Raw genomic sequence first — 21,958 nt, forward strand, 5'->3', positions numbered from 1 at the left:
ATGATGCAGGGTCAGGCTGACTTCAGAACATGGTCCTGTCAAAACAATTTGCTCCAATATCATTCTGTAGGTTTGCATGTTCCCTACATTATACTGTAAATGCTTTCCTATCTCGGTAACATGCACAACAAATAAGATCTCAACAAAAATGGTACATATTCTTCAGTACATCATTGAAATAAGATGGATCAGGGAGATACTAACAGTGAAAATTAGTCACTTGGAAGTATTTTCCCACACCAACACACATGTGCACTGTACGTGTGCGGGCACAATTAACTCAATGAAATAAGAAAGCAACATGTACTGTAGTAATTAAGTGACCAGCGATGCAAAGGGATTTTTAATCTTTTATCTATTTAAAAAAAGGCTTTTCTTATTTCTTATATTATTCTTATGCTTTTGTTATGACTTAACATAGACAAATATTATGTCCTTTTATCAAATGTCAACTTTGTTGATGATATTACATCGCTATGCTCTTCATCATTTCTATTCTATGTTTTCCATCTGCTTAGCTTCAATTTTGATAACTAAATGTATGTAAAAGTACAAAGCCAATACACCTGACAGCATTAGTGTTAAGTCTACACTTTGTATCATGTTTCTTATCATATTCACGGACTGAATAGCCACCAAATGGTACACCAAATTTTATGTAATGAGGCATCTCCACTTTGCATTGTAGCTACATTATCATCTAGCCTGCAATACTTTCTCTTAATCGAATTCCATGTTGTCCACAATTCTTTAGATTTTTGTCAGATGTAAGTAAATTTGTCTTCCTAATAGCTTGTTCTGGTCTTATCATTGCTCACACACACACGCACACACACACACACACACACAAACACACACACACACAAACACACGCACACACACACACACACACACGCACACACACACACACACACACACGCGCACACACACACACACGCACACGCACACGCACACGCACACAAACACACACACACACACGCACACACACACAGAAACTGGTGTGGCAAGGTAGCAGACGGTGTGATTTCAGTCAGGGCAAGTGGGTTGTTTTTTTTCCATCTTGGTTTGTTGAACAGAATCTACATCTAGCTTCTGCAGCATGACTGATATCCGGCTGTCCTTGTTCCTCTCCCCCCAGCCCGTGTGTGGGGTCTGTCCTTGTTCCTCTCCCCCCAGCCCGTGTGTGGGGGCTGTCCTTGTTCCTCTCCCCCCAGCCCGTGTGTGGGGTCTGTCCTTGTTTCTCTCCCCCCAGCCCGTGTGTGGGGTCTGTCCTTGTTTCTCTCCCCCCAGCCCGTGTGTGGGGTCTGTCCTTGTTCCTCTCCCCCCAGCCCGTGTGTGGGGTCTGTCCTTGTTCCTCTCCCCCCAGCCCGTGTGTGGGGTCTCGGCCTTTGTCTTCTCCCTCATCTTCAGCGACTTAGCTTTTTTGGTGATTATCGATCTTAAACATTTCACTCTAACATGTTAAAAATGAAAAACAAAGAATTTTGAGGTTAAAAGGTTTTCTATACTTGAAATGCAACTTGTATGCAAATTGAAATGTGTACTTGTATGCAAAATATTGACTTCATGTAAATAATCACCCGTGGACGTTTTGTGGGAGGGATATCTATTAGTTATGATTTGAAGCCTAGTATTCACCTGTAAATCATGCATACAATTAAATTAGAGGTAGTAAGCATGATAAAAAACAACGAGCTACCCCAAATACAGTGCTATTTTCTATTTCTAGGGTGGTATACCATGTCAAAATCACTAGACTAGACACAAGACTTTATCCTTGAATAGTACTGATTGACCAAAATTAGGGGGGTCTGGCTCAAGTACAAGGTGATTTATGTAGATATGTTCATAAAAAAAACAGAAATGAGCTAAAATTGTAACAGAATGGGAAATGACAAATGTTTTGAAATAATGTCAAAAGCACCACATTAATGTCAAAAACATCATGATTATTTATCACAACGACAACAGTGATGAATGACTATACTCAATTTTATTATATGAGGTGACATCATTAAGACATGATATTTACCATAAATAACAGTGATTAATGGTATACTAGAAATTAAGTCAGAACAACCAAATTCAGATACGGTTAAAAATAATTCACATTTTGTTTGTGTGACAGATTATATTCCCATGCCAGATTACTATTAAAACCAGATTACTATTAAAACTGTGTCATGTAAGACAATAGTTGATAATATGAAAAATAAAAAAATAATAACTGATGAGGCTCACCAGACTTTAAAATTACCCCTGAAGATACAAACCTCTAGAACTAAACATCAAGCTCTTAAAGCAAGGTGGAGATGATACAAAAACACTTATTTACAAAAAAACACATTAAGATGTGCAAATAATACAAATAGTACTTCAATAGTAATAAAATACACTATAGGCATAATTTATCCACAAAAATAGACATTTACAAATATTACACTCTGAAATTTATTCAGCATTAAGATTTAGTAAAAAGTGTAAGGCAAAAAAAAAAGAAAAAAGTATATCAAGAGTAGGCCTAGCCCACCATTTACGCATCTTTGGTCCTGCAGCATCACAGTAATGGCACTAAACCCTAGTTTGTAACCCTAGTTAGTAATAGGTGTTACAGTCGTTCAAGCTTCACGCAAAGTCTCACAGGTTATTGGCAAGTGCTCCTTTCACTTATGCTGGTATATGTCAGATGTAGTAGAGACTGTTTGAAATTAAGGCTGCTAAAATATATTAATTGTTCCACACACACACACACAATCTCCCTCCCATTCACTCGCTCACACACACATTCCATGTTTCTCTCTTTCCTCTACTCCCCTGCTGCCTGGTGTTCCAGGATGTAGTGGGACAGCAGGTTGACGTCTGTGAGTAGCGGGTGTTTCTGCAGGGCCAGCGTCACCGCGCTCTCCTGTCCCGGGAACACCTGGCTCAAGCTCTCCCTCAGCCTGGAAGTCTCCTCCGCGCTCCTGTGCGGCTGGGTCTCAGGCCCCGCACGCCCTAACCCTTCACCTCCTCCTCCTCCTCCTCCTCCTCCTCTTCTTCCCCCCCTCCGATGCGCCTGCTCCCAGGCGTGGGGTGGCTGGCCGGCTGCTGGGCCCTGGGGCTGGAGGTCTGGGTGGTCGGGCTGGAACTCCGGTGCGACTCTGCCACCCCCTGGTGTCCGGTCGCGGAAGTGCGGCACCTCGGTTTGAGAGCGCTGCTGCTGCTGGAGCAGGGGGTTGGGGACCGAGGAGGCCATGCCTGGGAATGTGTGACTGCTGGTGACGGAGGACCTGAAAATGAGGGGAAAGGATAAAAAGAAAGATAGAGAGAGAGAAAGGAAGGAGAGAGAGATAGTTGAAAGAAGGCAGAGAGAAGAAGAAATAAACACCATTTAAAAAATAAGCCTTCAAGTCTTAACCACATAATGCTTTAAAAAGTTAGGCCACACAGGACAGCAGGAGTGTGTGTGTGCATTTGTTTGTGTATATGCTTTGTGTTTATGTGTGTGTGTGTATGTGTGTGTGTGCGTGTGTGGGCACGTGTGTGTGGGTGCGTGTGTTTGTCTGTGCACGGGAGTGCGTGCGTGCATTTGTACACTACCTCTGCTGTGAGCGGAGGAAATCATTGAGGTGAGGCCCGTCTCTACCCAGAGGGTCGTCTGGAACCATAAAGTGATCCCCAACAAACGTGTACTGGAGGAGGCTGCATACCAAGACAAACAGACAAACAACCTAACCAACAACCTTTTAACTTGTAATTCACCAAGTGTTCATAACATGTTATCTGATGCCGACAGCATTTTGTCCTGCATACCATATGTAACTGCCTAAATCCATTTAAAGGTAGAAGAAATAACTTTTCCAAGCGGCCCTACTAACTGTTGTATAGTCTACCTCTTTCTGATGATGTCCTTCCAGGCATGGGACTCATCAAACAGGTCTCTCATGTTGTCGTTTGTCACGATCACTCCATTCGTCTTCTGGGCGAGCTGAAGCATGAACCTTTTATTAAAGTGAAAAAAAAAGAAATTAGAGTGCATTTTCAAGAAAATGCAAAAAGTGGCGGAGGATATGTCTTCGTCCTGCCGTGCCATTTCCTTCAGTGACAGAATCTTGTACCAGTAACTTGTCTTCACAAAGTAACAACCAATAGCTTTCACACATCATGCTATAAGTCCTCTCAATAGATATGGGCATGTATATTTAACTCATGATACCACAGACACGCCACCTCATACCGAGAGCTTTCCTCCATCCTACATAACACTAAAGCAGGTGATGAACTGTGAGGAAATGACATGTACAACACTCACAACTGCCACATCATTGAATGCTGAGTTGAAAGGGTAAATGAAACGATTTCCTTTTCAAAGCTTTGCTTGTTGTCATAATGCATTCCATTAGATGACCTAGGTTACCGGTCACATCTGGTAGCATGTGCATTTTAAGCAAAACTGAGCCAAGCTCAGATACAGACGATTGCATTGAATTGAATTGATGTGTGTATCACACATAATCCATGACCTTGGCTGTTGCCACGTGAGAACAACTGTGAGCCTACACCTGCTGAGTGACTCGGATGTTTGCAGACTGCCAGCGTAAACAAGTCAGCAAGACCTCACATCTCTGCCAGGAAAGGAAGTAAAAATCAAGGGCATCTGCTTTGCTCGTCTTGCTGGCAAGCTGCTGCATGTCATCAAGTCAATACTAACCAGTGTTTTGACTGTTTTAAGGATACACTCTGGAACGAACATCATATATTCACTATATACAGTTAGAATCTAATTTAGTTGGAATGGAATGGGAGGTTCCATAAATAGAAAAGAGAAAAAATACAGTACGCAGATGTATGCATGTTCTTCCATAACCTTCTACCTAGCTCGACTTTGTGCTCATGAACTCTGCTCAAGTGCACCATGTTTAGAATTGAGGAGGCGCGTTCTTCAAACCAAACATTATTGCTTAGAGACACACCTGTCGTCATAAGAGTTGATTCTTTTCCCCATGACCTCCCTGGATGGCGTGAACGATAACAGTCCAAGGTCCAGTAGCTCAGTCAGATAGTGCTGTTCTGGAGAGGGATGGAGAGAGAGAGAGAAGGGGTGTGTTTGTGTGTATGGAGGAGGGGGGGGGGGGGTGTTTGAAAATAACAGAGAGAGAAAAAAAGACAAAATGAGATCTGACTTTCCATAATGCCAAGTGCACCCTGTCATCCTCATAATACTGTATATTTTGTATTCAAATGTTACTGAAAGCTATTTTACTGAAAAGTTATAGTTTGTGTTCTTTCCATATTTTACACTATTCACATTCAAACCACAACATAATTCCTGTTAGCAAAAGTATTAGCAAAGAAACAAAATAATAACAATAGTTTAACAGATCCTTCATGAGAGACATGAAGAACGATTCCACCAGCAGGAAGCAATACCTTTGACCTTGGGGTCTCTCTTCTGTCTCCATTGGGGCACCAGTGCTGAGATCTGGCGGTGACCTCTGTCCCAAAAGTGCTGCACGGCCAGGGCGATGCCACGACAGGAGAAGAACTGGCCCAGTCCATGGCTGTGGACATGTCAATCATGGCAACATTAAAAAAAAAAACATGATAGAAACATCTAACACGGTACCCAGTTAGTCAAAAACAGATAAAAAATTATCCTACACAATCAACAATGTTACATGGGGCATGGGTTGCAAATGTTAAGTGGGGGCATGCATTGGCAATGTCAGAGACTTCATTCTCTTTTATTACAAGTCAGTGTAGTAGCATCACAATGAGTTTGGAAGTGTTATCTCAAATTGAAAGACGTCCATTGTGTTCCAGGGCTAGGTACTGTACACCTCATGAGACATCACAGTGGTATGTAATTCTACAGTCACATGTTTGATACAACTGGCCTACACTCCCTGTGTTGTACTGAGTGTTTATCTGTGTGAATTTCCATGGGCACACATGATCCCATTATTGTGATGTAACAGAAGGGATACACAGAGCCTGTATGGCTCTGGGGATACACAACAGTCAGCTCAAAACACTTGTTATTGGGTGATACAAATAGCCTGACGAGCCAGACCCACATCAACATGTAGTGCTCAGTCCAAGGGGTGGGATAATCGGTTGTCTCTGCACGCAATAGGATAGCGCTACAACTCCCATGCCTTTTCCCACCAGCAGAGCTAGTTGGCTAGTTCAAACTTTTGCAAACTCGTGATTACGCTGTTCGCCAACAGCAACATCCATCTCCTTTGTTTTCAAGTAGCAGGGAATTCACGCCGAACCGTTGAAACTCTGCCATCAATGATTATGTTAAGCCCGCCTACCGACTCTACAGTATATACGATGTGACTGCCCTTATCGAAGCTTAATTTTTCCAGCTCGCAAGCCAACGGAGAGTTGCTAGACTAGCCTGGGCAGCAAATTAAATTTGCTGCTGCTAGGGTGCGTCTAGATTTCTAAGCAATGATACAACGTTGTCAAACTGGAAATTCGGGGTGCATTGGTTGAACGCAGTTGTGACTGACACTTCGGCTAAGCAACGGCCACTGTGTGACCGCAAAAATTGAACTTGTCGCACCCATCTTTTCTGCGCATGATTTATGAGATGCATCATAATTTTTCCTCTGTTGTTGTGTTGAAGTCAAGCACATGTAATTAGAAGGCTATTACATACTGTATATCTACTGCTTTCTTGCATGGGATGTGAGTCAGGCCATTTTTCGTGTACAGTGTTTAAAAGTGCTATACGAGATGCAGGGTAACATCACTTCTGTTGACGTTCAAACAAAACAGTGAGCTAGCATGTTACTCCCTCCCCCTCCCTCCCGTGCAATTGAAACTCTGTGGTTGTTTTGTTGTTTTGTGGCCGTTTTTGGAACCCAGGCTGTCCACAGAGACCGTGTTTTTTTTACAGTGTATTCAGGGCACAGGCAGCTAGCGGATGGTAAGGTGAAGTTAGCTGTATGTGACAAAAAATATTTTAGCTTAGAAACCACATTACATCGTTTATAGCACCTTTAATTTATGTAAACAGATATTTGGTCTATATTTCATTTTCACATCTTTATGAAATTTTGAATAAGTTGAGACATTTATGGAACAATTTTCCTTCACTACTACTGTGTGTGTGTGAAAGAGAGAGAGAGAGAGAGATTTAGTCCTGACAACAGCCCAGATGTTTAGTGCTTACCTCATAGCAACGTTGCTCCCATCAATAATCACTTGTCGCAAACCAGGATCTCCGTTTCCACCAGCCAGTTTGAGTTCAAAGGGCATCTGCAAGCCCTCCAGGAAGCGCTGCTGTCCTGTGACCACAGCCCTTGCACCCATGGGTGGGAGCCCCTGTCTCTGGGGTGGTCTGCCAAAATGAGCCGGTAGGGTGGCCGAGAAGTGTGGGTTCTTTTGAGGTTCAACGAGCATGTCATGAGGGTAGCTGGGTCGCGGTGGTCCTCTGATGGACGAAGAACCTCCTCTCCCCATCGAGTCCGTATGAACCGGGCCTCGATGATGGTTCTGGTGGTTCTGGGGGTTGAAGGTGTTCCAGTTGTTTGTTCTGGTGCTACTGCTTGCAGCTCCAGTCACGGGAGGCCTTGTGTGTGCAATGTCATGTCTATCCGTCAAAGCAGGGCTCTCTCTTTTCACAGGGGCCTCCTGGGGCGAGTCCTGATAAGCTTGATCAATCAAGAACCTCTCGATAGCTCTGTGCTCCACCAGAACGTTCTCACCCAGCGTGGTTACGGCTTTGGCGCTAGGTTCTCTCCCTAACGGTTCCCCCTGATTGTCCCCACCCTTCTCCTTGTCTCTCTTATCAAGCGATGCTTTATTCTTCATCGCTCTCTCAGCACCCCTCTCCTCCTCCTCCTTCCTCCTCCTCATCTCTCCCACCTCCTTTCTGGCCAAGTCGGCGGGAGACTCCTTAGCTCGTTGCTGTGCTCTGTGAGTGGCAGCGGCGGCTTCCGCGGGGTTTGTCCTCGCCGGCTTGCCGTCCCGCTCGCCCTGCCTCTGCAGCTCCAGGAGCAGCTGGTGGAAGCTGAGCTCGGGCAGGTTGCTGCACACCTCCAGCACCCGCTCCTCCGTGTACCCGCAGCTGGCTGCCGCCCGCTTCACCACGCCCAGGACAAAGTCGTCGCCACCGCCATCCTCCTCTTCCTCCTCCTCCCCCCCTCCCCCGCTCCGAAGCCCTTCCCCCAGGCTCCTGTCGCCGAAGCTCCCCTGGCTGCTGTGATTCGGCGCTCCTCTCTCCACTGTCCTCCTGCTGCTGCTGCTGCTGAAGGCGGCTTCCCCTTCGGCTCCGTCGCCGGACCTTCTGCTGATACCATCTTTCTCTTTCTCCTCCTCCTCTCCTCCTCCTCCTCCGTCGTCCCGGTCCTGCTCTTGCTGGACCTGCTCCAGGATGTCACAGGGGTCTACGGGTCCAGTCCGAGCAAGCACCCTCTTCACGACGTCCTCCTTGAAGCCCATGGCGGTGAAGAATTTCAGCCGGAGGCCGAGGTCGTCCTGGCTGCCGACGGCCACCGCCTCCATGTCCGTTCTGAACGCCTCATCCACGACTTCCTGTGGAGCACCCCCTCTCCACCCCTGCCGCCCCCGAGGTCCTCCTCCCCTCTCGTCCGCACCCTCAACCTGACCCCGGGGGGCCCCGTCCACGACTGCAAAACTCCGGAAGAAGGGATCCGAAAGCTCCCTTCCTGGAGTGACTGATGGCACAACCGTGCCCTGGCGCTGGTAGGAATGCTGCCCTTCAACATCCCCTGTCGAGTCTGACCTGGTGGGAAGGACACTGCTTCCTGAACTGTGCCGACTCGAGTCCGGCTGTTCATCTGGGGTGCTGTGAGAAGCCCTGTCCACCATGGCTGTGGCGCCTCGGCCTGCCTCGTGCTCGTCCGTGTCTGTCCGTGCCACCGCAGTCTCAGGAGTGGCGGCAGTGGCGGAGGCCGTGTTCCAAGGGCTGTCCCTCACCAGCTCGAGGAGGACCTCCTTCACGGACACAGGCAGCACCAGCAGGTCAAGCGTGTGCCGGTCATCCCACCTCTCCACCAGCGTCTTGAAGGCCCGACGGGAATCCAGGGACTCGACTGCTCCTCGAGCCCCAGCGTCCATGCGCCGACCCTGGCTGCTCTCATACCTCTCCACCAGGTCCACGATGAGAGAGTAGGCCCGGACCACGGGCTCTGCCAGGCCTGAGATGAGGACGCACCCTGGGGAGCCCACCTAAAGCAGGAGGATCACAAGAAATAGAAATTAAACACAGAAAAACATGTAGTGTGTAAAAACTTTCAATTCACAGTAACTAACTGCCTAAGCTAACTGGTTATGTTACATAGCTACTATTGACATAGAAAATAACAAAACATCTTTTATACAGTATATGACACTGGATTGATGATTTTCTGCCAGAAAAGAATAGTAAACTGGACTTGTTATCATGCTTATCTCATGCTCTACCATCACACCTTTCCTGATGACATTTTTATGTTGTGCTATTACAGTGCCACAATCCCTCTGTGACTGGCATCAGGCCGTGAAACAGACCTGTCTGTAAACGTCAACATCTATCAGCTGATAGCCTGGGGTCTGTATTACGAAGTGAGGTGACTGGCTAACCCGGGTAACTTTGGGAGAAACCGCTGGTGTCCAAAAGAACACTGCACTAAGCAGCTAATGTCTTTAAAGTTACACATTGTTTGGAGATCAGTGGTTACTCCTGAAGTACCCTGAGTAACTCTGTAGCCTTGCTTCATAGTATTGCTCTCTGGTCCTTGCCCCAGCAACAGGGGCACCACTAGGGGGGTGAAAGTTAGGAAGATTCTAAGGGCCCAGCACTGACAGGGGGCCCCCAAAGAACCCCCCCCCATAATACTATATACAGTATTATCGGGGGTCCCAGAATTATTGTCTGTCACAGGGCCCAAATTATCTAGCAGCGCCTCTGCCCAACAGCCACCCCCATGCTCATTCAACCCCTCCTTACCACGATGTGGGCTGAGGTGTTTCTGATCAGGCAGTCCATGAACAGCCCACGGGCGCCGCAGAACACGGAGTGCAGGACCTCTGGGTAGGGAACCTCCTGCTGCTCCTCCTGGTTCACTGCACCCTTCACAAAGAGCTGCGTGACCACGACACAGAGACAGTGGACATGGAAATTGGACAAGACCGTTAGACAGTGGATACAGGGAGGGGACAACACAGAGAGATGGTGGACATGCCGACAGATGAGATAGTCAGGCAGGTAGCATGGAGTTCAGCACAAACACTGATTGATTGATTGATATATAGATAGATTGATAGATAGGAGTCTAAGTATCAAATTAGTTTCAGATTTTATGCTCACCAAATATTTTCCCTTCTTTGAACAATCAGATTTTACCTAGGCCTGACAAAGCCTAGGTGAACCCAAACGAACCAATTTGGTAACAGACCTGGTCCTGGTCCTGACATGCCAAGCAATTTAAATGTGTGTCCCAATACATAGCCTAGCATTCAGCTTATAACTCTGCAATGCGAGAAGCAGATCTCACCTTAGCCGCAAGTACGTCTCCAGACCTCCCCTTCAGCAGCAGCCACATGAGTCCGGTCTGATGGACCTCCGCCTCTTCATCCAGGGCTATGTCCAACTCCACCCCGAAAACGCGCTTCGCCGTGGGCTGGAGAGCCAGTACGGCCCCCCTCAACGCCGCGGAACATGTGAACTCATCCTCCACCATTGCCTCGTTCTCACTCAACTGCATGCCTTCGCTACTCTCTTCAGAGGCGAAAGCCATGGCTGGCACACGACGAGCCGAGGACCCGCTAAGAAATGGAGAGAACGCGCCCGCCTGCATTTATTATCCCCGCGTGACTTAATAAATTTTCAAATTCACAAGGTGACTGCGAGAAATGCTGAATTAATGGACACAGCTGGCTGAAAACAACACATACGTGTGGCTACATAACATGCCTACCGATGCCTTTTCTGTATCTAACACGTTATTAATTACTTACAACGTGTTGTTGTGAGGCCTGTCTGAGCTAGGCCTTCATAACTCCTGTCTGTTCGGATCGCTGATTTCAGCGTTAAGTTTCGTTTCCAAATCGGTGTCACTTGGTCTTCCGCGATTCTGATTCAGTAACTCGGTATAAAGTTCGACACCACCACTGTTCTTGTAGTTGTAAGTGTTTCAATTGTGCGCCAAGACTCGACTCACCTTAAGATACCAACTAGTAGAGGACACTATAATTTTGTGGACGTCATCCTTGTTATACTATAACGTGGGTATTTGTTGATAAAACTGAAACTTTCCCTGCTGCGATCGTAATGACTCTACTATTAACGCACAGACAAATTAGAACATTCGAACTCAAGAAGTATAACATGTTACGTTGACGCAACAATGTATCATGATCTCTCTTTTATAACGCCATAATCGATTTATCGTAACATTCACATTGGAACACTGTAAAGAAAGCCTGCGTGACATGAGTGACAGAAAATAACCCACAGTAGGCTACATCAGAATAGCATAACAAGAAGTTCCGATATAGTTTATAGTGCTGAACACACTCCTTACCTCTATCACAGATTAGATAAACACGTGAATCCTACACTGGATATAGTAGAACAGAAATTAAATGTCCAGGAAATAATAGATTCGCCTACATAGTGTGTTATTGTTTTTCCAAGTGTGAAGTTGTCGGAGATTTGTGGTAATCTTGACCCTCCTTCTGCTCGCTGTCGTTGGCTCAGCACATCACAGGATGAAAACTTCCGATTTGACAGGGGGGAATTCCAATGACGTCACTATGACATTTCCATTGCACAAAAAGCACCAACATCTCCATGGACAATTAAAGTAAACGCTTTAAAACAGATTGTTTAGTAAAACAAAAAATAGGCTTCCAGATCATACGAACTGTGTCATAACCTGTGTTGTTTTGCGTAGGAAAAACCTGTTGAGCGGCCATTCAACAATGTTTAGGTCATTTGGTTTTAACCCCTCCACCCCCCCCCCCCCCCCCACACACACACACACACCAGCTACTACTACTAACTAGACTTTGTCAAACATGAGGTTGATTTGGTGAGGAAAAACAGTACTGGTCGACTTGGAACTCAAGAGGTTACTTCCTCTTCATAGGTAACTACCCCCACCCCCGGGACAGAGCGTCGTTGGGCTACAAGGCGCCAACAAGCGGAAGTGAAAGCGATGTTTTCTGATACAGTCAGCGTTGAGCCTCATGACCCTTCAGACGACTACATTTTATTCTCCTATGAAAACATGACAGATGGCTAAAAAAGAACAACGTTTACCTGCAGAACATGCAAATAAGTAAGGTAGGTCAAATTATTGCTATTGGTGTCCTTGTCAGTTTTTTTGGCATCTGCCTTCATACTGCCAAAGCCTTCTTTTCGGGTCACTGACACCTTTTCAATGGTGGGATATGCACACCGTTTGCGATCCACAACTAATAATGTTACACCAAAACACCAAAAATATTAACTTATTTTTATCAACAGTAAAACAAAATGGAATTGTCGACTTGCCAAGAGCCTGTTCTGATTAGAGACGATAGTCTCGTGTCGTGGGAGGTGATTGGCAGCGGAGGCTTTGGACAGATCCATCGGGCCAAACATGTTCGCTGGGGGATGGACGTGGCCGTGAAGGTGCTCCACCACAGTGATGGGTAAGTACAGTAGGTTAGTGTTGGAGTGCCACGAACATGTCAGCGGAGTAAAGACCATGTTACATCTGTCATGTTGCATCTTTTCTCAGTTTTCGTTCTGTATCAAATCATTTCGTTCCTTTGAACCACAGAAAACTCACTTTAGCACTTTAACTTCTACATGTTATATAGGCCCAGTTTTGGTTAGTTTTATGCTGAAACACACACCGGGAGGGAGGGAGAGAGAGAGAGAGAGAAAGAACTTAATCTTCTATGAACAATGCACACACTTGTTTTGGATGCATTCCTATAGCCATTCATACACACCTGTAAAGATAAATCCAATCCCCCTCCTCCTGCTCCACTCCAGGTCTGGAGCTGCCCTCCGGAAGGAAGCCGAGATGATGCGTCAGGGCAGCAATCCCTTCGTGCTGCGGATCCTTGGGGTGTACCAGGGCTGCCCCCCTGTAGGAGGCCCCTCCCAGTCCTCCCAGCTGGGCTTGGTCATGGAGTTCATGGAGCGGGGCTCCCTGGCCGGACTTCATGAGGCCCTTGGCAGTCCCCCGCCCTGGCCTTTGGCTTTCCGGCTGGCCCACCAGGTGGCCCTGGGCATGAACTTCCTGCACTGCATGAGTCCGCCGCTGCTGCACCTGGACCTGAAGCCCAGCAACGTGCTGCTGGACAGCTACCTCAACGCCAGGGTCAGAAATGAACGCACACATGCACACTGTTCACATTCAGTGGTGTAGTATCATATGTAAACTAGTATTGTAATATTATATTATGTAGTATATATTATGTAGTACTATACTTGTGTGTGTGTGTGTCTGTGTGTCTGCATGCATGTGTGTGTGTGCATTCATGTGTGTGTGTGTGTGTGTGCATGTGTGTGCGTGTTGCTCACAGCCAGCTCAATCAGTTGTGGGTCACAAAAACGTTTGAAGATGCTTTTATACAGTCAAGCTCAAAGCAAAAAGGCAATTTACTATACTAATAATTGGTTTGTGCATAGGTACAGAAACTATTTAGGGAAGTGCCTTTTCCCACTAGGTGTATATTTCCTTATCAATTTTGTCTGATGTCAGAATTCATTGTGTTGGAAAGGTGTAGGGGTTGTAGAGTAGTTCTTTGTCAGTTACATTCAGTAGCAGCATTCATATCAGGTGGTTTCTTTTTTGGGGCAGTTTTGTGGTTCTGTACACATTGCCACGATCACAATATTTAAACAGCTAGCACTGGCTGCTCATCTCAAATTTGTTAGGGATGTCTGCTAAACAGCTCTAGTAGAATGACAATAAATTGTGATAGTCTGTCTTGTGGTTGGCTTTCCCTGATACAGTATAGCGTGTTTACTGGATATACTGTAGTTTTGGGAAATGAGTATGTGTTGTGATGAGAGTGGTATAGAACCATCACCCTCCATCGGCCATCTGACCAGTAGTTGGGCCTGAAAAAAAATATTTGTGGTTTCAACTGTGTAGTATTAAACATGGACAATGTAATACTAATAGTGAATATCTATTAAATGAGTGAATTGTAGGGTGAAATGGAATCAGCATAGGCCTGAGCTCATTTTAACTGTGGTGGGGTGTGGTGCACTGCCTTTATTGTTGAGATTTAGTGGCTTGGTAAAGTCAATTTGGCCGTTGAAAGACCTAAAGAGAGCCAAAATATCCAGGCTGTAGTGATTTTAAAATCAAGGAAGTGCTGTTTGGTGGTCTTTTGGGATTTGTACGGAGACGCAACTGTGTTTGGTGTATTAAGCAATATTGTTCCACTTCCCCTAAATACCCAAACCACAACGGCTTCCAGATACTACAAACAAGATGGTCGAACAATGCCACTCTATTGACTGCACAGACACATAACCACATAACCTAAATTACAATACTACAGTATGAGAAGTGGTCCCTACATGTAACTTAACTTTGAGATGTAGATTTAAAGGACTGGCATTGCAGTGGCCAGCATACTGCAAGAATGTGTAGGATTGCAGCCAATACAGACTTGTAAGGATGAACTTCATACAGATGAAGAATGAAAAGGAGTCTGGGTACTGGGCTAGCCATCAGCTGGTTGGATATACACATATGTGGTTTTGGTGCTCTATCCTCAGTAATGATCGTGTGTACGATCCCAGGGCTTACAAACATGTTGTCTGCTTTGGCTAAGTAGGTTTAGCCAGACCCTGGATTGGAAATTTCTTGTGCGAAAACTGTGGAAAGTTCCATCTAAGAAAGTGCTATGTCTGTCACGAGTGAATCCCTCATTTAGGTAGAGCCCACAATCTTGGCAAAAAGAGTTCTCCAACATGAAGCAACAGGTTCATTGTCTGGAGCTGGAGTTTTATTTGAGCAGAGCACACCAACGAAACTGACATGCAGAGAACTACAAGGTTCTTTATTTATCTAAGCAATTGATTTATCAGAAAGTGCAATGAGTTGCAATTGCAGACCATAACATCCTGTTTCCGGAAAAAGGAAGAGTGGACAATGTAATAGCTCATGTGGTCCTCGTGGTTGGGTCTGGGCTCTGTGTCAGCCTTGACGGTTATTTCCTCTTTACATTTTATTGTTTAATCATCAACTAGCTTTATGTCAGGAACGTCACTGTTGTCATGGCTTCTTCCCTATTGCAGATATTTATCCATTTAGCAGCCAGTTCTTACAACAGTGAGTTGTTGGCACAATAGAATGACACAATATTGAGTAGGCTATAGGGGATATTGTTTTATTGTGAAATTCTTGTGGTTTTCTATTGTACTGCACTGCTTGGACTTCCAAAGATCACTGCATTGCAAAACATTTCAATTAGAGAAGCTTCTTGATCCCTGGATGTGTATGCCACTGTTTGTACTCTAGGCTGAATGCCTGTCACATATATTCACATATACAATTCTATGTTGAGTAATCACTGACTTGATTGGTTTATGTAGTACTGTTCTCAAAACGGGAAAGGCGGGCAAGATTAATATTCTTTTTTTTTTATCATTTTTGATGCTGAACTGTTCTACTTGTGTAATTGTGTAATATTATTGACATTTCCGGAAATATTTTGTCTATCTTATGAGGGATCTGCACACCTGGACTGACTCTCGACAGGTGCCTGGTCTAAGGATCAACTTTAGTTGCCATGGTCTAACAGTGAGTCTACACCGGGAGCGCAATTGAAGCGCTCTGTTCGCGGAGTGAATATGGCAGGCCCAGATGTTACTAATTACTATTTTTTTTTTTTTTTAAAACAAGGTTTAAAAACAAGGTGTTTATTCTGATACAGCTAAAGGTATCTAGTAACACCGGTGCTTGCCCTACTATTTCATGTCAAAATGGCTGCTGGTTGCCTGGTGTAGCCTGTCTGTTAGAATCAACTTTATTGTTGCCGTGACACTAAAGTATGATGCCTTGCCATTGTAACAATAAAATTGATCCTTAGACCACACACACCGTTCAGAAATATCTATCAATGTTTTGGAACTTTGTCACACAACATGCTAAAATGTGTCTGCTTGTCTGCCACCTTTCCTAACATGTGTATTAAAATACTCAACTGGACGCCACTGTTCTTTTTGTAGCTCACCGATTTTGGCTTGGCCAAACTGGCCCGCAGTGTGTCCAGGAGAAGCAGAGAAGCAGATGATGAGACGGGAGGGACAATCAGCTACATGCCTCCTGAGGCCTTCAGCCTGTCCTATAAGCCTACCAGTGCCTCGGACGTCTACAGGTAGGCTAAACCATGTGATCGCCCATAACTATTTGCTGTTTTAACCTGTAGAGGAGTACGGTCACAAATATGTGATTAGAATGTCTGTGAACCGAGAGTTCCGTACTATGAGGTGACAATTACCCTCAGGGATTTTTCCCATAGACTGTACAAAGAACCCTGAAACTATAGATTGTTCATTGAATTCTAGAAGGAGCTAGGAAAAGAATTCGCTCCTCAGCAACTATGCATCCCCTCTGGGCAGCAGATCTAACCTCTGTATTTCTCTTCACTGTGTTGAGGCTGAGGAAATAAACAGTTTATTTGGGTAGTAGCGTATCCAGACATTTCCAGTTTGCCTCAATATAATTGTGACGCTTATGTTAGAACTCATGTGGAAAATCCACACCCAGAAACACATAGAGTAACTAACTGGTGCTTTGATCAGCCTAGCTAATTAGCCCTTTTCCCACAGTCTGCCTGTAAATCATATGTCCAAATAAAGTGCGGTTCACCGAGGTCTGTAGTTTAATCTGTGCTCTGTAATTCCCCTCTTCAGCTACGGGGTTCTCCTGTGGTCCATCTTCACTGGGAAGGAACCTTACGCAAGTGAGTCACCTTGTCGTCATCTTCGAAGATGTTTCTTTCTCTCTCTCTCTCTCTCTCTTTCTCTCCACATTGCCACCAGTTTAGTGATGTGCTATGCAGAACAGACAGTTTGTTATCACTATATAACCAATAAGACTGTCTTTCTCTGTTCCTCCCTGTTTCTCATTTCTACAGATCTATCCTTTTTTTTGGTTTTCATCCCGTTCACCCTAACTTGGTTCCATGACCTTAGTTCCATTCCTTTTGTTCCTATTAATTCTATTCAGTTCCAGTTCCATTCCATTTCTCCACCTTTAACCCCTGCCCCCACCCCCTTATCCCCACCCTCTCTCCTGTATTCCTCTGGGTCTCCCTGTCCCTTTTAGATGCTCTCTCTAGTCTGGTGCGGTTTCGGATCCCACTCGGAGACCGTCCCGATTTGGAGTCCCTGGACGTGGGCAATGTGGAGGGCCTGACTGAGATCACTGAGCTGATGAAAAGATGCTGGCAGAAAGACCCGACTCAGAGACCTACCTTTGAGGGTGAGTAGAACAAAAGAAGTCTCGCGTTGTTGAGGTTTTTGTTTTTCCTTAAACACAACTGGTAATCAATAACTACAGTTGAAATACAAATTGGACCCATCTCAGAGATCTACCTTTGAGGGTGAGTAGAACAAAAGAAGTCTTGCGTTGTTGAGGTTTTTGTTTTTCCTTAAACACAACTGGTAATCAATAACTACAGTTGAAAGAAAAATCGGTTAGAATGCTGCTCGGATTAAAAAAAAAAAAATCCCTTCTTTGACGCTTATGAGTTTAAGGATCTGCAGTCTGGGGGCATGTCATGTGCCCCCATGTTCATGCCCTCAGAGTGTAGCACTGGAGCTGCCTGGCTGCTGTAGTTGTTTGCTGCAGCAAGTCAAGCTAGGTAGAACCGATTGTTTACGTTTTTATTTTGTACGGACAGTACTCCGTGACCTCGAGGAACAGAGGTCTGTGTGAAAAATTGCCGGAATTCTCCTTTAAAGACTGGCCTCTGCACACAGCTGTACATGGTCCGCAGTTCCTATAGACCAAACTGTAATTCCTACCCAAATCCATACTATGTTCTTCAGAACAGTCGTCTAGATAAACTTTTTTTCTGGCGACCCCCGCAAAAAACATGGGCCAAGTCTCACGACCTCCTTCTCTCTAACCGGCGGAATTTGTTTTCGAAATGTTGTGAGATGGGCATTGGAAGCAGTGGCAGAAAATGTCTTCTCTCATAGGTAGACTATGTCAACACCAAAGGCATTATGTCAATGGCAGCCTTTGACTAAAAATCATTTCGCGACCCCTCCAATATTTTTGACCCCAGTTTAAGAACCACTGTTCTAGATGGTGTTTGACAGCATTGTTTTGTTCATTATATATGCTACACAGTAACTTGACAGCTATGTATATAAGCTATAATACCACATGTTGTGATTAAAAATGTACCTTGAATGCACCATGACCTTCAGAATGACATTCACTCTTCTATTGACTTGTAATGTATTTGATAGAGTTTCTGAGGTACTCAGCACAGGCTGGCTGTCATGCAAACTTTTTAATCTTCGTAGTACATTTGACTGATAGTGAGTAATGATATGTGGGTAATGACAACTGTAAGTACATGGTAATAAGGACACTCATTATCATCTGTGGTTTGGTCTTCTTCAGAGTGCCACCCTGTGACAAATCATGTGCTTGACCTGCACAAACGAGGGATAAACGAGGCGGTGTACAAAGTACAAACGAAACTGGTATGCCTTTGTTCCACCTGGTATAGAAAAAAATGTCACCCAAGACATTATAGATACATTTAACAATCTATTTATACCTGTAATTAAATACATATTTTATGAATGATTAGCTTCAAGTTTTTAAAATCATCTGAAAATGTTGACTTCCTATGCCACTTTATCTTTACAATAAGAGGCAAAAATAGAATTGATGGTCACACACACACACACACACACACACACTCACACATTCCATCTGTATTTTCTGTCTGTCATTCGTATGTGTCCATAGTGTAGTATATATTATGATTTAAGCGTTCCTCTCCATAGGACTCTGACTCTGAGGCATCTATGAGAAATTGCCGTAGTGAGACAGTGCTGGCTCCTCCGCCCCCTACTCCTGTTCATGGTACAGGACCACCTCACATTCAGCCCTTGTCCTACCCTTGCCCATGTTTAATTGCATCTAGGCTTATGGCATGGAGACACACACTTTCACTCTCTAGTACTAATAAATATTACTACTACTATTAACTGTAAAAATGACAATAGTTCCTTAACTAAATAGATCAAACTCTAGTAATAGTTATTTTTTGTGTGGAGAAATGACATGAGGATATTTAGAACGTATTGAATATTCCTATGTTAATTCTTGTTAGTGTTTTTATTCTAATGCTTATATTTCGCTCCCCTCATAGCTTGTATACAAGTGTGCAGTGAGGCGGAACCTCAAAAGGTATATTTGCAATATTTTATATATTTGTATTTATATTTGGTAATATTATACATATTAATTCATACATACTGCATACATACATAATGTCTGTGCTAAAAGGTTTACATCACAGCTGAGAGTAATGCTAATAAAACACACAGGATAGTACACAGAAATTGGATTGGAAATTGGACTTTAATTGGATATTTGCATAATTTTGGTTGTTTTTCCACTTAGAGTTTCGCCTTTCTTCAGAACACTAACAGAAAACATCTTATTCCGTTCTTTTTAGGATACTGGCAGTTGCAAAACTTCCCAGCTCAAACACAAGCCAGAAGGTAAAGCAATGGTTACATTCTTGCAAAAACGTCACAATAACAAATAATATAATATTTGATTATTATTTGACATTAAAATGACACTAAGTATCAGATAATAAAAACTAAAACGTTAATCTACTGTACTCATTTACTTGTCATGTAATTAGCCATAGGCATGATTTAAAAGTCTAAAGTCTAACTAAAGTTAAGGTGAGAATGAGGCTAAATCTATTTGCTAATTTAATATTATGAGCAAGATCACATCAGTGGTTCAGCTTGATGTTCCCACATGCCATGCAATTGCTGTACTTCATTCTCAAAACACTGCTCATCGAGTGACTTTGCCCATCATTTAAATTAGGGCTCACACAGTAAATCACACCACTGTATCCTGTATGTTTGTGGTGTTAGTCTGTGTGTACTGTGTTTGTAGCATGGTGGGATTTATTCTTGGAACATGAAAATAATATTTATGTCGATGAACATGACTACTAGCGAGTAACATGTTGCATCCCTAGATTCTGTCAAGAAGCATTCACATCAGCCAATCACAGCAGCTTCTCAGCGTCATAAAACCTCCTCATCCTCATTCTCATCCAATCACAAACAACACGTGACTCCCTCATCCTTTCTTCCACACTATCAAGTGAGTGTGAAGGGCCCTGTATATGAGAGAGCTTCCAATGGGTTCCAATATTTTTAAATAATTCATTTTTACTGTAAATGTACTGTTGTCAGTTGCTATTCTAATGTTAGTTGCTTTAGATAATTGCTAAATTCCATAAAGGTAAAAGTAATTTTTGTTTTTGCTTTCCTAATTTAGCCTTCTGTTCAGCGCCAGCATTCTTCTCCTGTTCCCAAGTCAGGATATGGTTAGTATAAAGCTAATACATATATTTGTCACTTGAACTTTACTTAAACATGTATCAACCAGTCATGAAACAGCCAAAAATAATGATAACCTTAAGAATCTTATATATTGTTTTTAAGTGGTAGTTATATTTTGAGTTTATATAATAGACAAAAGTGTTTGCAAAATGTCTAAACCTTAAACCCCTTTTAAATTCTCTTATTTTCTTTTCATGTATCTCTTTTAGTCAGTCATAATTTGACAAACCTCCAGTTTGTGCAGATCGGTGACAACAATCGTATGCATGTCAACATTACATCCAAAAAGCAACGCCACAGGAATCCAACAGCCCCCTCTAGAGTCAACCTGCCGGCATCACAGGCAGACCCCTTTAAGCCTGAGGGTGCCAGCACATCCCAGCCATGGGACACACATCTCAAGTAAGGCCTTGAGCCGACCATGATCAGATGGAAAACCGGCGGAAATGACCGTTTCTGGCCTCTTTTTTTGTTTCTCACCTGTTCTCATGTTCTCAGGTTCTCAGTCGTCAGCATTATCATCACAATTATCAACCACTGGTTTAGCTTAACTTTGCAATAATGATTCGTCTGAAATTGTGGTGCTTGGATCTGTTGTAAGGCGCTTGGGTCAAATGTACAGTGTCATTGTCACTGTGTCTTCATAATGAATAATGCTAAAATGTCAACAATACTGATGTGGAAAAGAAATGTACAGCGTCAATGTCACTGTGTCTTTCTACTAAATAATGCTAACATATCAACAATGCTAATGTGGAAAATAAATGGAATGGGTGGTCAGGGATCTGCTTGCAAGCCGAATGAGATAAGACACATCACATGCTTTGTTGTCAAGATGGCAAATCATTTTTATTAGTTTATTTATCTTATTTTCATCGATATTGTCGTATACATGTTTTCCCCCTCTTTTCCCATGATTCAATAGTCCATGGTCTATGGTGAGATCTGAGGAATGGATATGTTATTGTGAGGGAGAATGTTATTGTGATGCTGTTTTTCACACTTTTGCTGTGTTTTATAATAAAAAACGGTATTAAAACAATGTGAAATATTGTGCAGTATGCCTTTACTGGTCCCATTTGAACCCTCATGGACTAAGCTGTAGATTTAATACTTCATTAAAAATGACTTACCTTCTACATCACTATTATGCTGTGTGCTTTGGGACTAGTATTAGGTTTAGGTTAGTTTAGGTTACGCCTATATATATAAACATATGTTTATAACATACTCAATTACACATAGTATTCATTAATTAATTATTTAAAATAAACAAATATGCTGTAATAGACAATTAAGCTGTAACAAGAACACTTGGTAAAGCATCAGTCAGTCAGTGACTAAAGTATTTAATTTAGTAGCATGGAGGGGTGG

General features: G+C 43.7%; 2 protein-coding genes across 6 annotated transcripts; one reads left to right on the forward strand and one right to left on the reverse strand.

Moving 5' to 3' along the window:
- Window positions 1-1,974: 1,974 nt before the first annotated feature.
- Window positions 1,975-11,908, reverse strand: khnyn (KH and NYN domain containing). Of its 4 annotated transcripts, none has more exons than XM_076288690.1 (9): window positions 11,523-11,908; window positions 10,494-10,764; window positions 9,947-10,081; window positions 7,166-9,186; window positions 5,410-5,540; window positions 4,953-5,049; window positions 3,873-3,980; window positions 3,580-3,681; window positions 1,975-3,269 (listed from the first exon to the last, which is right to left on the reverse strand). In XM_076288690.1, exons 2-9 carry the CDS (start codon window positions 10,734-10,736, stop codon window positions 2,807-2,809), a joined length of 3,300 nt encoding a protein of 1,099 aa, XP_076144805.1. In that variant the 5' UTR covers window positions 10,737-10,764; window positions 11,523-11,908; the 3' UTR covers window positions 1,975-2,806. The 4 variants fall into 4 exon arrangements, with proteins under 4 accessions (XP_076144805.1, XP_076144806.1, XP_076144803.1 ...); XM_076288691.1 differs by lacking the exon at window positions 11,523-11,908 and adding an exon at window positions 11,160-11,486; XM_076288688.1 differs by lacking the exon at window positions 11,523-11,908 and adding an exon at window positions 10,957-11,486.
- A 74-nt stretch (window positions 11,909-11,982) lies between these two features.
- ripk3 (receptor-interacting serine-threonine kinase 3) lies at window positions 11,983-21,633 on the forward strand. Of its 2 annotated transcripts, none has more exons than XM_076288693.1 (13): window positions 11,983-12,281; window positions 12,470-12,636; window positions 12,986-13,316; window positions 16,187-16,335; window positions 16,874-16,923; window positions 17,289-17,444; window positions 18,600-18,682; window positions 18,992-19,070; window positions 19,360-19,397; window positions 19,669-19,714; window positions 20,215-20,342; window positions 20,520-20,568; window positions 20,794-21,633. In XM_076288693.1, exons 2-13 carry the CDS (start codon window positions 12,479-12,481, stop codon window positions 20,988-20,990), a joined length of 1,464 nt encoding a protein of 487 aa, XP_076144808.1. In that variant the 5' UTR covers window positions 11,983-12,281; window positions 12,470-12,478; the 3' UTR covers window positions 20,991-21,633. The 2 variants fall into 2 exon arrangements, with proteins under 2 accessions (XP_076144808.1, XP_076144807.1); XM_076288692.1 differs by having other exon boundaries at window positions 11,984-12,286.
- The last annotated feature ends 325 nt before the right edge of the window (window positions 21,634-21,958 follow it).

This window comes from Alosa pseudoharengus, unplaced genomic scaffold, assembly GCF_046254945.1.
Source record: "Alosa pseudoharengus isolate Yale_2024_CS ecotype anadromous, Long Island Sound unplaced genomic scaffold, YU_APseudo_1.1 YU_APseudo_1.1_scf_17, whole genome shotgun sequence".
NCBI lineage: Eukaryota > Metazoa > Chordata > Actinopteri > Clupeiformes > Clupeidae > Alosa > Alosa pseudoharengus.